The 16,935-nt window shown below is 44.0% G+C and overlaps 1 protein-coding gene across 4 annotated transcripts in view; it reads left to right on the top strand.

The window, feature by feature from the left end:
- ercc6 (excision repair cross-complementation group 6) overlaps positions 1 to 16,632 on the top strand; it is a 52,395-nt gene extending 35,763 nt beyond the window's left edge. For all 4 annotated transcript variants that reach the window (XM_042323440.1, XM_042323439.1, XM_042323438.1 and 1 more), the window contains 11 exons: positions 339 to 455; positions 5,836 to 5,931; positions 7,173 to 7,391; positions 7,523 to 7,633; positions 8,036 to 8,155; positions 8,343 to 8,437; positions 11,270 to 11,415; positions 11,501 to 12,196; positions 12,571 to 12,739; positions 12,838 to 12,916; positions 15,337 to 16,632. In XM_042323440.1, the coding sequence (XP_042179374.1) occupies positions 339 to 455; positions 5,836 to 5,931; positions 7,173 to 7,391; positions 7,523 to 7,633; positions 8,036 to 8,155; positions 8,343 to 8,437; positions 11,270 to 11,415; positions 11,501 to 12,196; positions 12,571 to 12,739; positions 12,838 to 12,916; positions 15,337 to 15,789 (2,301 nt within the window). In that variant the 3' untranslated portion in view covers positions 15,790 to 16,632. The remainder of the gene's footprint in view (positions 1 to 338; positions 456 to 5,835; positions 5,932 to 7,172; positions 7,392 to 7,522; positions 7,634 to 8,035; positions 8,156 to 8,342; positions 8,438 to 11,269; positions 11,416 to 11,500; positions 12,197 to 12,570; positions 12,740 to 12,837; positions 12,917 to 15,336) is intronic.
- The last annotated feature ends 303 nt before the right edge of the window (positions 16,633 to 16,935 follow it).

A 16,935-nucleotide genomic window follows, 5' to 3' on the forward strand; every position in this document is an offset into this window, starting at 1 on the left:
CCCTCTAGAGACCACCATAAGCACTCTGATCAATGTTTAATGGCCCAATCTGCTGAGAGGGGAGGAGTGGATAGAGGGAGGTGGGGGGACTAAACGACAAACATGCCCCAGGACAAATGTTCCATTATAGGTGTCGTGGTCAAGTGTTTGTTCATCTGACCCTTCAGAAGGCGCGTGTGTGTGTCATGTATGCTTACCCAAGGGGCTGTTGAACCATTGCGTTGGTGTCTTTGCTGTCATTTGTTGTAACTGTTTGTTGTGCGTCTTGGTTGTTATAGGTCCAGACTGTGTAAAATTGTGTGCGTGTCTTGAATCGTTGTCTTTTTGTGTTTTTCTAGGTCCAGACAGCGTATAAGTGTGCGTGTGTTCTGAGGGATACCATTAACCCTTACCTGCTCAGACGGATGAAGGCTGACGTGAAGGCCAACCTCTCTTTACCTGACAAGAATGAACAGGTGCGCGTCTCTTTCTGTTCCCCTCCTGCCCCCCTCTCCTTCTCTACGACTTTCTGTCCCTCATGTAGCGGATACCAGAAGAGGCTGTAGTCTTTTTGCAATTCTTTTTACAGTTTACTGTTCTACGTTCTTGAGGAACTGGGAAATAAGAATACTAGCATAAAGAACAAGGCAGTATCACACTGCAAACCTGTTCCTGCACAATGCCAAGCAAACCTCAACAAACCACAGGTATGTAGAATGTGCCCATTAATGAGTTGTACCGGGCGTGCCGCGTCTAGATCGGCGCTGTCCGCCCGCCGTAACTGAACCCGTAGTCAGCTCCGTTTTCGCGGTTACTGTCCGTGTTTCTGTGCGCCATTTTAATAGCAAGGCTCAAGCCACGCCCACCTGAGAATACACCATTCTTAACCATTATTTGGCTGTGTTTGAGAAGTGGATATTACATTGGACAACTGACTGTCACTTGACCGATTGCTTTCAAAATAGAAACTGACCATATTCATACCTGTGCTAAACCACCTTTTCTGCTGGACTTTCCACTATCGGGGGGAAAAAAGGATGGCGGTACTATCAGATATTGTAGACGTAGAACAACATGGGTTTTGACCCACGTGTTTTTCAAAGTTGATGGGCAACTACAGTACGTGATGAGAGAATAGAAAACGGTCTCTTTCCAGTAAGTGTTCCCCTTTGCCGATTTAGAAAATTGTTGATGTTTCTTTAGATGATAATGACAACAAAGCGCAATATATGGATTAATAACGTTGGCATGTGTGGTTACAAATAACAACATTTTTATATTTGACATTCAATTGAATACCTGAATTCCCAACAAAATGTTGAGATTTTATTTTATTTTTCTCATTATACAATTGTCTACGTGCAATAATAGTCCATATTTGATGGGTTTTTACAAATTGAGTTGTCTTACTTCATTATGTAGCTGTTACATTTATCAGAATGTGTGTTTTACCTTCTCAATTTTGATGACCGTTGCTAGTTTTAATGGGTACATCTTGGGGTTTACCAGAGGTTTTATACAGTTGAAGTCGGAAGCTTACATACACTTAGGTTGGAGTCATTAAAATTAGTTTTTCAACCACTCCACATTTTCTTGTTAACAAACCTATAGTTTTGGCAAGTTGGTTAGGACATCTACTTTGTGCATGACACAAGTCATTTTTCCAACAATTGTTTACAGATTATTTCACTTATAATTCACCATATCACAATTCCAGGTGGTCAGAAGTTTACTTACACTAAGTTGACTGTGCCTTTATACAGCTTGGAAAATTCCAGCAAATGATGTCATGGCTTTAGAAGCTTCTGATAGGCTAATTGACATCATTTGAGTCAATTGGAGGTGTACCTGCGGATGTATTTCAAGGCCTACCTTCAAACCCAGTGCGTCTTTGCTTGACATCATGGGCATATCAAAAGAAAGCAGCCAAGACCTCAGGGAAAATAAATAGTAGACCTTCGCAAGTCTGGTTCATCCTTGGGAGAAATTTCCAAACGCCTGAAGGTACCACGTGCATCTGTACAAACAATAGTACGCATGCATAAACACCATGGGACCACTCAGCTGTCATACCGCTCAGGAAGGAGACGCGTTCTGTCTCCTAGAGATGAATGTACTTTGGTGCGAAAAGTGCAAATCAATCCCAGAACAACCGCAAAGGACCTTGTTAAGATGCTGGAGGAAACGGGTACAAAAGTGTCTATATCCACAGTAAAACGAGTCCTATATTGACCTAACCTGAATGGCCACTCAGCAAGGAAGAAGCCACTGCTCCAAAACTGCCGTAAAAAAACTACGACTACGGTTTGCAACTGCACATGGGGACAAAGATCGTACTTTTTGGAGAAATGTCCTCTGGTCTGATGAAACTAAAATTAACTGTTTGGCCATAATGACCATCATTATGTTTGGAGGAAAAATGGGTATGCTTGCAAGCCGAAGAACACCATCCCAATCGTGAAGCGTGGGGTTGCATTGCTGCAGGAGGTACTGGTGCACTTCACGAAATAGATAGGTAGGAAATGAGGTAGGAATATTGTGTGGATATATTGAAGCAACATCTCAAGACATCAGTCAGGAGGTTAAAGCTTGGTTGCAAATGGGTCTTCCAAATGGACAATGACCCCAAGCATACTTCCAAAGTTGTGGCAAAATGGCTTAAGGACAACAAAGTCAAGGTATTGAAGTGGCCATCACAAAGCCCTGACCTCAATTCTATAGAATATTTGTGTGCAGAACTGATTAGGCGTGTGTGAGCAAGGAGGCCTACAAACCTGACTCCGTTACACCAGCTCTGTCAGGAGGAATGGGCCAAAATTCACCCAACTTATTGTGGGAAGCTTGTGGAAGGCTACCCTAAATGTTTGACCCAAGTTAAACAATTTAAAGGCAATGCTGCCAAATACTAATTGAGTGTATGTAAACTTCTGACCCATTGGGAATGTGATGAAAGAAATACAAGCTCAAATAATTATCTCTACTATTATTCTGACATTTCCCATTCTTAAAATAAAGTGGTGATCCTAACTGACCTAAGACAGGGACATTTTACTAGGATTTAATGTCAGGAATTGTGAAAAACCAAGTTTTTAAATGTATTTGACTAAGGTGTATGTTACCTTCTGACTTCAATTGTAGATGTGTGTCTATTTTAGTCAGGGCTTCTCCCAATGAATTACAACACCACCCGCCCTCCCTCAGCCCTTTTCTCTATCCTGACTGGCTCCCCGTGAATAGTGCTGGCTGTGCTGCAGCACCTGTGCGCACACTGTTCATTAGTGTAATCACTCGTTTCTCCGTTGACTAGAGGAGCAGGTCTTCATTAGGGTGGCTAGCTAATATCTGGTTGGATCTCACAAACCTACACCAGTGTTTCCATTGGTCGGATTTTGGCTGATTTAAAAAATATATATATATTATTATAAAAAATGTTTTAGCTGATAAATAAAACTGCCGCTGGCCAATTTGTCTTGGAGAAAAGTACAGACGCAGAGCCTATGAGCGGAGAATCTGTCGGACAGCTTCTCAAAATCTCATTCAATGCTGCTGGACTGAAGTTTGTGCTTTTATAAGCCCAATCATTCCGTTACAAATCTAAATGCGATTATGTGTTTTATACTATTTGTATTTCTCAACTGGTAATTGTAGCGCGCTTCCCATTCACCTTTCAAGTGCATATAAGCAATAGTAGGCAGGCTTCAGCGTGTCACACAGCACTTTGCAATAACCTGGAGGCAGTATGCATTTTGAAAATGGTTTGAAACCTGAACGTTTTACTTCATATTATGAGGCATGTCTTACCTTGGTTCAAAGTAAAAAATCTGACCATTGAAACTTGGAGGCAATTATTTTTAAAGGCTTCCATATGCTATTGAAACCAGTAGGCTTTTTCTCTCATGTTCTAAACTCAGCAAAACAAAGAAACCTCCTCTCACTGTCAACTGCATGTGTTTTCAGCAAACTTAACATGTGTAAATATTTGTATGAAAATAACAAATTCAACAACTGAGACAACTGAACAAGTTCCACAGACATGTGACTAGCAGAAATTGAATAATGTGTCCCTGAACAAAGGGTGGTCAAAATCTAAAGTAACAGTCAGTATCTGGTGTGGCCACCAGCTGCATTAAGTACTGCAGTGCATCTCCTCATGGACTGCACCAGATTTGCCAGTTCTTGCTGTGAAATGTTACCCCACTCTTCCACCATGGCACCTGCAAGTTCCCGGACATTTCTGGGGAGGATGGCCCTAGCCCTCACCCTCCGATCGAACAGGACCCAGACGTGCTCAATGGAATCAAGATCCGGGCTCTTCGCTGGCCATGGCAGAACACTGATATTCCTGTCTTGCAGGAAATTATGCACAGAACAAGCAGTATGGCTGGTGGCATTGTTATGCTGGAGGGTCATGTCAGGATGAGCCTGCAGGAAGGGAGGAGGATGTCTTGCCTGTAACGCACAGCGTTGAGATCGCCTACAATGACAAGCTCAGTCCAATGATGCTGACACACTGCCCCAGACCATGACGGACCCTCCACCTCCAAATTGATCCCGCTCCAGAGTACAGGCCTTGGTGTAACGCTCATTCCTTCGACAATAATCGCGAATCCGACCATCACCCCTGGTGAGACAAAACAGCGACTCGTTAGCGAAGAGCACTTTTTGACAGTCCTTTCTAGTCCAGCGACGGTGGGTTTGTGCCCATGGGCGACATTGTTACCGGTGATGTCTGGTGAGGATCTGCCTTACAACAGGCTTAAAAGCCCTCAGTCCAGCCTCTCTCAGCCTATTGCGGACAGTCTGACTACTGATGGAGGGATTGTGCATTCCTGGTGTAACTTGGGCAGTTGTTGCCATCCTGTACCTGTCCCGCAGGTGTGATTTTCAGATGTACCGATCCTGTGCAGGTGTTGTTACACGTGGTCTGCCACTGCGAGGACGATCAACTGTCCGTCCTGTCTCCCTGTAGCGCTGTCTTAGGCGTCTCACAGTACAAACATTGCAATTTATTGTCCTGGCCACATCTGCAGTCCTCATGAGGAAAAGCTGAGGAAAAGTACATTGTGGCAGTTATTCCAACATCTTCAAAGTGCGCATCGTAATTCGGTAAGAAGTGCACACCGTTGCATGTTCTGTTAAGATGACTAACCATGGGCTTCCTGAGTGGTGCAGTGGTCTAAGGCACTGCATCACAGTATTGCTGCGCCACTACAGCCTGGGATTCGATCTCGCAACTGGCCGTGAGCGGGAGTCCCATAGGGCGGCACAGAATTGGCCCAGCGTCATCTGTGTTGTGGGAGGGTTTGGGCGGTGGGTGCCTGCAAGCTGACTTCGGTCGTCAGTTGAACGGTGTTTCCTCCGACACGTTGGTGCAGCTGGCTTCCGGGTTAAGCGGGCGGGTGTTAAGAAGCTTAGCTTGGCGGGTCATGTTTCGGAGGACGCATGACTCGACCTTCGCCTCCAGATCCCGTTGGGGAGTTGCAGAGATGATACAAGATCGCAATTGGGATATCACGAAATTGGGGAGATAAAGCTGGTAAAAAAAAGATGAATACCCATCATCTAAATGTGATTTCTGTCATTCTGAGCACCGTTAGTGGACGCCCTAATCAGGTAACGCACCCAATGCATGTGGGTCTGGTAAATTTCTCAAATGTCCATTAAATTCAAATGCTGCTGGTCAGATTTCACCCCACACACACACACACACACACACACACACACACACTATTCTGTTCAGTTCATTAATTGTCTCCCTCGGGACAGAGCCTCTAGGCTGAAACCTCTTGTCTTTGATTTCCGCTCACAGACTTGTTTCATCAAGGGGTTTTAAAGTGAAGGCTTGTGTTTCTCCAGGTTTTGTTTTGCAGGCTAACAGAGGCGCAGCGTGAGGTGTATCAGGGCTATCTGGACTCCAAAGTGGTCTACCAAATACTGAATGGGGATATGCAGGTGAGTCTCTCTCCCTCCTCTCCATTTCCTCTCATCTACCTCTTAGCCGGCTCTCCTCCTCCTCTTTCTGCACTGAGGCTCTTTTGTTATTGATCAGAGAATTCTATCTATCAACATTTTTTGATTGATTGACCTTTTGGCTTTGAACAGTCAAGTCAATTGTCTGTCTATACAAATTATTGTGCTGTAACCACAGGCTGATTTTTTTATTTTCATTTTAAGGCCCATGTATATATATTGTTTCGTACGACCATCCTGATCTTGCGAGCTTACATTCTGTTTCACTGTGAAAACGAAAACAAAAGTGCAGTGGTCAGGATGGTGGATCGGGGCTAATATATCTCAAGTTATGATCTGGATTGGAAATGCACGTTCTGGCATCCCACTGAAAGACGAGTACCTAGCTCAGGTTAAGCCGGTTATTCTTCCAGGAAAAAGATGGGCCTTATTCATAATTTAACACAAACACTGGAGTACTACCCGAGATGGTCTATAATGTTGAGATATGCCATTCTATGGGTTTTGCTCGACATGATGCATGCATAAAGCTTTCTATAGGGACCTGTATGTTATCTCGGTGTGTCATTCACATTAGGATATGTAAGGTCAGTGGTATGATAACTGATGCCTGGTCAGAGGAATGCTCTACAGTGGTTTTTGAGTGTATCTCTGACCCGAGGAAAGGCTTTTACACCAACCGTTCTTCATCACTGCTCTATATTTCCTTGTGCGCGCGCACACACACTCTCAGTGGTCAGTCCTCTCCTTGATGTGGTCTCTGAATCCATTAACCCACATTACTAATGCAGCACTTGGCTAGTGCACTGCAAACACACAACGCACTCTTTGCCTTCTGCAGGGAATTAGTTATGTCGGATCATTCATTAGGACCCTTATGGAAATAATTAGTCTGAAAATGTGTTTGTTTAAAGGGACCAACATCAATATGATCATGGAAATATAATCAAATGTAATGTTGTTGACTGGAAAGCATATTATTTTCTAGCTTGCTTCTTTTTGTAGATCCTAACAAGGTAGATGCAAAAAATCGATCAATGCTGTGTTTACCAAATGTTTTTGTGCTATGATCAACCTTAAGTTTTGTGAGCTATCTTGTGACACATCGACTGACAAATGAAACAGTTCTACCACAAAGTTGGGGAACACTATCTTCCTAGTTCACAGTGACTGTTTTATTTATTAATGCATTTATATATTGTGTTTTTATACTTCATTTCCAGGTGTTCTCGGGCCTGATAGCACTGCGTAAGATGTGTAACCACCCGGACCTGTTCTCTGGGGGTCCCAAGATCCTGAAGGGTATACCAGAGGACCAACTGACTGAAGAGGAACACTTTGGCTTCTGGAAACGTTCCGGCAAACTGATGGTGGTGGAATCACTGCTCCGACTTTGGTTTAAACAGCAACACAGAGTCCTGCTGTTCACACAGTCCAGACAGGTATGTATGTGTGTGTTGGTGGGGGGGACGGACGACAGAGACCATGACTGGGTGGGTCTCAAGTTCCATAGAATATTAATCTGACAATCCTGTTAGGCCTAATCCACAACTCTTTCTTCCTCTCTTTCTAGATGTTGGGGATATTGGAGGTGTTTGTGAGGGAGAATGGCTACACCTATGTGAAAATGGATGGTACCACCACCATCGCCTCCAGACAGCCTCTCATCGCTCGATATAACGAAGTAAGGGTCTACAATTCTAGCCTTTTCACACTTTCTTGCAGACCTGAACCAAACTGTGCTGGCTCAGATATTTCCTTTTCACATTGTCTTTTTCAGCATGCTTCCAGCAACTATGGTTGACGCGTAGCCAGGCCTGTTCAGTATAGCTTAGGTTTGGATCCTCTCGATTCGGCTCAGTAGTGTGAAAAGACCTTTCAGTAAAAAATCTTAGCGCTGGGGGCTAGATTACTAGTGTGGAAACGGCATATTGTCTAGCCTGCTGCCCAGTGTCTTTGGGTATCTTCGCATATGGTCCCATGATCAGACGTGTCCTGATAAGTGATTTAAAAAGTAGTATAAGAAATTGTTCTGTATATGCTTTGACCACCATTATATCCTAATTTTTCCTCTCTACCTCTCCAGGACAAGTCTATCTTTGTGTTCTTGTTGACCACCAGAGTGGGGGGGCTGGGAGTCAACCTGACCGGAGCCAACCGAGTCATCATCTATGACCCCGACTGGAACCCTAGCACTGACACACAGGTACACACACTGCTGACCATAGGGTCGACAGACTCCATGGTACACAGACATATCTGTGACCAGTCAGTCGTTGCCTAACCATGAATCTCCTGCTATTGTCTTGTCTAGGCTCGATGCGCGTATGTGGAGGATCTCACACACTCTTATCACACTCTCACCCCCATGTCCCTGTGTTGTTGTCCTCTAGGCTCGAGAGCGAGCTTGGAGGATCGGTCAGAAAAAGGAGGTGACTGTCTATAGACTACTGACCGCCGGGACCATTGAGGAGAAGATCTACCACAGGTAGGAAGGGAAGGAGGGACACCTTATTCATATCACTAGCCATTCACCGAGGTATAGCCCTCACTTCCTGAGGGGTTAAAATACAGACTTTGCATATATCTGAGCTCGCTGCATTTTGCCAAAGGCATCAAGAAGGGTAACATTTACTTTCTCAGGCCCCATTATGATATAATATGCCATTTTAGCAGATGCTTTCATCCAAAGCGATTTACAGTATTGCGTGCATACAATTTCGTATATGGACTTCCCAAAGAAACTGCGACGCTGACGTTGCAAGCTCTCTAGTTTCAAGTTTTATTTGTCACATGCGCAAGTACAGTGGCATGCTTAACTTGCAAACCCTTCTCAACAGTGCAGTATTCAATATCAAAATAGGAGAACTATAAAAAAAAACATGAAATACATTTTAGGTGCAGGTATACTGCATTAATTGAGGTAGATGTGTACATGTAGGCAGGGATTAGGAGAAAGTGACTGGTAGCAGGATGGATAAATCACAATAGTAAACAATACAGCAGCAGCGTAAGTGGTGGGTGTGTGCGTGGTGGTGAGTGTCAGTGTATGCGTGTGCGGGTTGAGACCTGTGAGCGTGTGCACTGTCAGTGCATACAGTCCACAGTGGGGGTAGAGGCTCTCGCTCTCTCTTGGAGCCTGTTGGTCCGAGACCTGATACTCTGGTACTGCCTGTTGGACAGAAGCAGAGAGAACAGTCTATGGCAGGGCTGGCTGGAGTCTTTGGCAATTTTTTGGGGCCTTCTTCAGATACTGCTTGGTGTGTATGTCCTGAATGGCTGGGAGCTCGCCCACCGTGATGTGCTGGGCCGTCCGCACCACCCTCTGTAGGGCCTTGCGGATAAGGGTGGAGCAGTTGCCACACCAGGCAGTGATGCAGCCGGTCAAGACGGGATCCAGTTGCAGAGGGAGGTGTTCAGTCCCAGGGTCCCATGCTTGGTGACAATCTTGGAGGGGGCTATGGTGTTGAACGCTAAGCCATAGTCGATAAACGACGTTCTCACATAGGATTTTCCCCTTCATGTCTAAGTGGGAAGGGCAGTGTGGAGTGCAATTGAGATGGCGCCGTCTGTGGATCTGTTGAGGCGGTATGCAAACTGGAGTGGCTCCAGGGTGTCTGGGGTGATGGTGTGGATGTGTCATGGCCAGCCTTTTCTAAGCATTTCATGATTACAGATGTGAGTGCTACAGGGCACTGTGGCAGGTTACTTTAGATTTCTTGGGAACAGGAACGATGGATGGCCATTTTGAGGCATGTGGAGATTTACAGACTGGAACAGGGGAGGTTGAGATTGTCCGTTACGACACCTGCCAGCTGGTCTGCTCCTGCCCTGAGGATGCGCCCTGGTATTCTGTCTTGCTCAGTGGCCTTATGAGTGTTGACGCGTTTAAAGGTCTTACTCACATCAGCCTCGGAGAGCGAGTAATCCGGAACAGCGGGAGCCCTTATGCAAGGCTTGCGGTATTGTCAATGAAGAGTACATAAAAGGCTTGAAGATCATCTGGTAGAGTGGCATTGTTGGGTAGCTCACGGTTGGCTGGTTTGTCCTTTATAATCCATAATGCATTTTCGTGCTTGCCCAATGCATTGAGCATTGGAGCCAGTGCAATAGGATTCCACCTTTTTCCTGTATCGTGTTTTTTGCATGTTTGCGGGTTCTACGGAGGTTGTAGCGGGACTTCGTCATGTGACCGTGGCTACTTTCTTAGCCTCACGGTTAGCTACGTTGGCTGCAATAGCCCTATGTGTAGTGTGACTCTGTCCTTTAGTTTAACATGTGTCTCAGTGTTAACCCAGGGCCTTTGGTTGGGAGAACATCTGACCTTTACTGTAGGGACAACATCATCGGTGCACTTTCTGATGAAGCCGGTGACTGGGTGGTGAAACTTGGCGATGTTGGCGAAACACATTTCTTGTCCCGTAAAATGTAGCCTCTGCTTCATTGGACCACTTCTCCACTGAGTGTGTCACGGGCACTTCTTGCGAATGGAGGCCAAGGGAGTGACTTGTAAGCGTACTTGTTGGTCGTATAACAGTAGTTTTAGAGCCCCTAGTGGCACAGAACACTTGCTGGGAGAAGTTAGGCAGAAAGAACCATGTCTGAGTTTAATGCATCCAGTGGAAAAACGTAAATGTAACAATTTATGTTAAATGGAGAGTTGAAGTTAAAGAGAAGCGAGGGCCAGAAAAGTCATGTTTGGGAAAGATTTGGTGAAGTGGTTAAAAAATATATATTGATAGCACTGCCAGCTATGTTATGTGTGTCGTTGTGAGAGCACTATACAAATTCCACAGTCACAAGACAGGTTGTCAAATAGGCCTATGGCACGTCAAGGGGAACTGTAGCGTACTATTCAGACTGGTTAAATGGACACTGAAATCTATAACCTCTCGCATATTAACTCCTGCAGAATTTAGCATTTCTTGCAGTAAAATTATACACCAAATGTTGGCAAAATTTTGACTCCCAAATAGCCTACCAAAAAGTTGGAAATTATAAGCAGTAACCTGTCTCAAAATCATTCCGCCATCGGACTGTAGCCTACAGCGCATTTTCTATATTATCGGGTTAGGGTCGGGGCTTCAGATTTTCACTTTGTCACATATAGTCGGCGATTGCGGATAGGTTATTAGCAATTGTGTGTGCGGGTGAACAAACAGCTGACCGACCACAGGGCTACAATTACTTCTGGACCTTTTTACTGTGTCCACGTTTCAAGTAGCTCTTCACCTGTGATAAACTGAACTATTGAGATTCTCCTCCCAACACCACCAGGAGAGACTGTGTTAATATTCACCTCTGGTGTTTTTCCCTTCAGGCAAATCTTCAAACACTTCCTGACCAACCGCATTCTGAAGGACCCCAAACAGCGACGCTTCTTCAAGTCCAACGACATCTACGAGCTGTTTACCTTATCTAACCCTGACGGGACGCAGGGCACTGAGACCAGCGCTATATTTGCAGGTACACACACACACACACGGTTCCGCCTGTTTTTATTTCCACTCATTTTTATTTCCACTCATTTTTATTTCCACTCATTGTGTAGGCACCGGTTCTGATGTCCAAGCTCCTAAGAAGCCAGTCAGACCAAGGTCTAACCATAGACACTCTGTAACCAATCACAATGTTAGCTCCACTGGAGGTGGAGCCATCCCTTCCCCATCGCCCCGGCCTGGAGACAAGACCACCCCCCTTCGCAGTAACATCTCTCTCAATAAGAACAATAGGCTGACGGACAGCCAGGAAGCCAACCAGGGCGAGGCAGATATTCCTATTGGACAGTCCCAGACAGAATGTGACACACAGCATTCTAGGGAGGAGGGAAGCAATGCTCATATACTCACAGACCCAGACAGAGACCAAAACTCCATTCTGACCCACAAACACAGAGACTCACCCGTGACCAGCCCAAACCCACACAAACATTCACACACTAACTCCGTCAGTCCCAGCACACAGAAACAACGAGAAAAACATAGTCCACACAAACACAGAGAGTCTCAAGGACCCGGCCCCAGTCCCTACAAACACCGGGAGAAGAGGAAGCACTGTGACTCGACAGTAGAAGGACCTAAAAACAAACACGGGAATCAGAAACAGGCCAAGGTTGAGGGTCATCGCATCTCTTACCTGGTGAAGAAGAGGAGCTACAAAGGACAAGAGGAGCGCGAGGAGCAGCCGGAGAAACAGGACCAGAGACAGAGCGACGACTATGTACTAGCCAAACTCTTCAAGAAGTCGGGTATGTTTTTATGTTAATACATGTTTACAAGTAATGAAATATATTTTTGTTGGTAGTTATGTCGCTTTAATGCTTATTCAGGAAAGTTATTATAAAGTGTTATCGTACTTCCCTTACGCGTTTCAAGAAATCGGGTACCTCTGCACATGAGGCATTATTTGCCAGGTGAAGTTTTGTTGGACTGAAGGTGAAGCTCTTCGTTTAAACCGTAGAAGATGAACTAGCATGAACCAAACGGTGTTTTTGTATGTGTGTTTTTTTGTTTGTGGTGTTTAAACCACAATTTGTGTTAATGATTTTGTCCTACAATCACAGGGTAAAGTAAAGCTACACAGTGCATCTTTAACCTTATTCTCTCTGTCTCTCCTCTCTAGGTATCCACAGTGTGATGCAGCATGACTCCATCATGGAGGCGTCTAACCCAGACTTTGTCCTGGTGGAAGCTGAAGCTAACAGAGTAGCTAAAGACGCATTGAAAGCTCTGAAGGTCTCCAGACAACACTGTAGACTGCCCTACAACCAACCTGCCCCAGCTCCAGCCAGGTACACGCACACACAGGCTATCACTGTAGACTTCCACATTGAGTGGAGGATTATGGGTATTGTAGTTTGAATGTGTGTGGGTGGTTGTGTGTCTACAGGAAGAGGTTTGGTCAGAAGAAGAATCCTTTGCTGTCTGCTCCTCCTGCTACAGTTGTCCCAGCTCAGGACAAATGCAAGGTAACTACACACCTCAACACCATTGAGGTAGACAACATATTTGTATTAGGGCACACAAAATAAAATGTTTTTCGCAGGGTGTCTGCTGGTCCTTAAAATGTATTTTTTTTTAAATTAATTTAGCTAAATGAAAGGCCTTTAAAATGTTTTCAATGGTCTTAATAAATTCAACCGGGGAGACGACTGTGTTTCCGCAATGTTGTGCGCAGCTGCTTATTGTTGCCACCACAGCAAAATAAACAGTATAGTGCATTGTCTTCATAATTCCTCTAATGAAAGTGTCTGCCCATGTTCCTGTTTCGCCAGGACCTGCTGCAGTGATAATGAGCGAGCCACTTTTAACTTCCTTTTCCACTGCACTTATTTTGGAGAAAAAAAAGTGTTCTGATTCTAGCTATAAGAAAAACAGCAATCCTGTGTAATATTCAGGGCATAAAATTAACACCCGCCACCTGACAAATGCAGGTAGATTTTGGCATTGGTGGGTAAGAATGTCTAATTCACCAGCCACGTTGGCGTGTGGTAACTCTCCGGGCTCTACAGTGTGAGTGTTTAATTTTTTTTAAAGAGTGTGTTGTGATTTTATAGCAAAATAAATGCTGCAGTAGCTGTTTTCAAAGTATTCCTGACATTTTGTTTCATATCTACTAATACACAAAGAAATCTGAATCCTAAGGTTATAGCTATCCCACCTTGCAACAGCAACTCTGCCTGTCTGGGGGGCTGTGAGCACTGAAAGATTTGTTTTTAGAATTATTGGGCACAGGCATAAAAGTTGGTCTAATGTACTCTGAAGTCTACTAAAGTGAGACTTTGTCCTTGTGTTTCTTGGCAATTTACATTGTTTTGTTCACAAGCTAGGTTGCTTTTCAATGTTTGAGTTTGCTCTCGCTGCTAGCAAAAAGAGACATTGTTGGCCTCAGCTAGTGAAGTTCTCACGGGAACATGTGATGACTCCAGCAGCCCTGTTACCAAGGTTGCCTTAAAGGGGCAGCTAAAGTGTTTTGTCAGATTGTTTTGTTTAGTTAAAATCCTCAGGTCACAGAATATTATATTAAATTAAGCAATATACCACATTATTTCTTACTAATAATAAATGTCTTGTTTTAGAAACATAAACTAAGCATGCTCATTTTTTTCTGTATCTTTGTGTAATTATGCCAAAAACAAATCAAAGTTGCTGCTAGATTTTTTAATCTACCAACCACAGTGGTTGGTATAGAAAAAAGTTTAAGGCCCTGGTAATACTCGTCACAGTTGAAGAGAGGATGTTCTCAGCTTTGTGCAGGTATATTGTTTTTTTTATTTCTCAGCTGTCTATTTTACAACCGAGATATGGATCTGCGATACAGAGCACGCAAAATTAGCATTGTCCATTGCGAGCTCATCGGCCTCTGCGAGCGCATTGGTCTCACTGGGTATTAGGCTATGACAGCGACGTTTGTGAGGGGGAATTAATCATTACTTTACTGTTAGATTAAAACATGGTTACTTCCACTGAAAATTATACTTCGAGGTAGTGATCTAGCTTATGTGTTTTTTATTTTCCACTTACCCAGGTGAATTAACACCAAATATATTCATCTGTGATATTAGTGCACGTAAAGATGTAGGAAAATGAATCTCTATTGAACAAAAAATATAGACCTATTTTTAACTGTAAAATATGACAATGGACTAATTGTCAACCTAAAATGCATTACAATCACAGGATTAGGTTGCAGTGCACATCAAAATATCTTGAGTCATGCATTCCTGCCTAGATGAAAAAAGTTATTTGAATACCATCTCAGTAGTCTATTGCACATCTTTATTAAAGCACTGTGAATGCCATCAGAAGATGGTTAGCCTACACATTTTTTTCTATTAGTGACGGTATGAAGAAATATGGGAATATTACTTATCTAACCACTAGGCTACCCGGGGCGGCAGGGTAGCCTAGTGGTTAGAGCTTTGGACTAGTAACCGGAAGTTTGCAAGTTCAAATCCCCGAGCTGACAAGGTACAAATCTGTCGTTCTGCCCCTGAACAGGCAGTTAACCCACTGTTCCTAGGCCGTCATTGAAAATAACAATTTGTTCTTAACTGACTTGCCTAGTTAAATAAAGGTAAAATAAAAAATTAGCAGGTTTGTAGCACACGTAGACCTCAATTGGTATTAAATTGCATTTCAATTGGCATTGAACAGGTCTTTAAAAAGTCTTAAATTCAACTTGATGGAACCTGCAGATTAAAATGGAAATTTGTGTTTCTTATTGTACACATCCAGGTAGTCCCTCCATGTTTCAGTCTGTTTACCTCTGTTAGGTGCCTAATGAACATGACCCTGCTGAAACATATAGTCAGATATTCTCTGTTCTCCATGTTCTTCATTATTCTGTTCTCTGTTGTAACCCGGTGTGTCTGCTTTATCTGTGTAGGACGCTGCCATTATCAAGAAAACTATCGCTAGGAAACCCATCCCGGGGGGTCACTTCAGTGGAGAAGGGGTAGAGGTGGGAGGCTCTTCCTCTACTACGGCCCCCCTCTCTTCCTCCACTCTACTGGCCTGCATGAAAGCTAGGAACCACCTCAGCCTGCCCCAGAGAGAAGGGGATGAAGGAGAAGAGGAAGAGGGGGGTGCCCGTATCCCATCAGGCCCTCCTGCCCCCCCTACGGAACACGATGAACTCCTGGTGGATCTGAGAAACTTTGTGGCATTCCAGGGAGCTGTGGATGGACAGGCTAGCACCAAGGAGGTCCTGGACCACTTCACCCCCAGACTGACCCACACCCAGACCCCTGTCTTCAGAGAACTACTCCGAAACATCTGTAACTTCCACAGGGCAAAGGGGCAGGAGGGGACGTGGAGACTTAAATCTGACTACAGATAATGGGAGTAAGGAGAAGGGGAGAGGAGAGGAGACCCACACCTGACTACTTGTAGTGAGGGTGAGGCAGAGGAGGAGAAGTCTGGGTTGATGGAGAGGAACTTGAGGCTCAAAAAAAAACATTTTGACTGATGGTGAGGAGATAGAAAAGAGAGGGAGAAGGGGACCTGAGTTACTGTAGTAGTTGGGTTGGGGGGGTGCTATTAATGAAAATGTCTTATTTGTTTATACCTGGGATCTACTTGAATTCAGACATTTTACATGTAACTGACATTGTAGCTAGAAATTGAATACTGTTATTGTGGCAGCAGGAAATTATGCAGATGTTTTTAATTCAAAATAAGAGTCCCCCTACAAAGACATGTTAAACTTGGGGAATATGCAGTACAACGTTTTTCACAGCATTGCAACCACTTTTTAAGAAAATGTCTTGATCATTGACGTACTTTTATTTTTAACCCCATAGAGACGATTTTCACGTCTTAATCCGCCGATGTCACACTTCCGCATCTGCGGTGAAAGGTGGCAGAGCTAGAGCTGTGTTTGTCAGACCATGAGACATTCCAAAATATCAGTCTTCTCACGAAAATGTCTGTTGCGTCTGAATGGCCTACAAACTGTTACCCCTATATGGAAAGATGAAACTCTCACGAACACAATGTTGTGCTCTACGACCCCCACAAGCGTCTTGGGACTCGTTTGAAGTCGGTACAGATGATCTGCCAACTTCTGTCTGTAGCGTCTGAACAGTTTGGGCTACACGCTAATATATCTCACAAACACGTACACTACCGTTAAAAAATGTGGGGTCACTTAGAAATGTCCTTGTTTTTGAAAGAAAAGCAACATTTTTTTGTACATTAAAATAATACAGAAATACAGTGTAATTACTATTGTTGCTGGAAACGGCTGATTTATTTTATGGAATATCTACATAGGCCCATTATCAGAAACCATCACTCCTGTGTTCCAATGGCCCGTTGTGTTAGCTAATCCAAGTTTGACATTTTAAAAGGCTAATTGATCATTAGAAAACCTTTTTGCAATTATGTTAACCCAGTTGAAAACTGTTGTTCTGATTTAAAGAAGCAATAAAACTGGCCTCCTTTAGACTAGTTGAGTATCTGGAACATCAGCATTTGTGGGTTC

The sequence above is a fragment of the Oncorhynchus tshawytscha genome, linkage group LG06 (assembly GCF_018296145.1).
Source record: "Oncorhynchus tshawytscha isolate Ot180627B linkage group LG06, Otsh_v2.0, whole genome shotgun sequence".
In the NCBI taxonomy this organism is placed as follows: domain Eukaryota; kingdom Metazoa; phylum Chordata; class Actinopteri; order Salmoniformes; family Salmonidae; genus Oncorhynchus; species Oncorhynchus tshawytscha.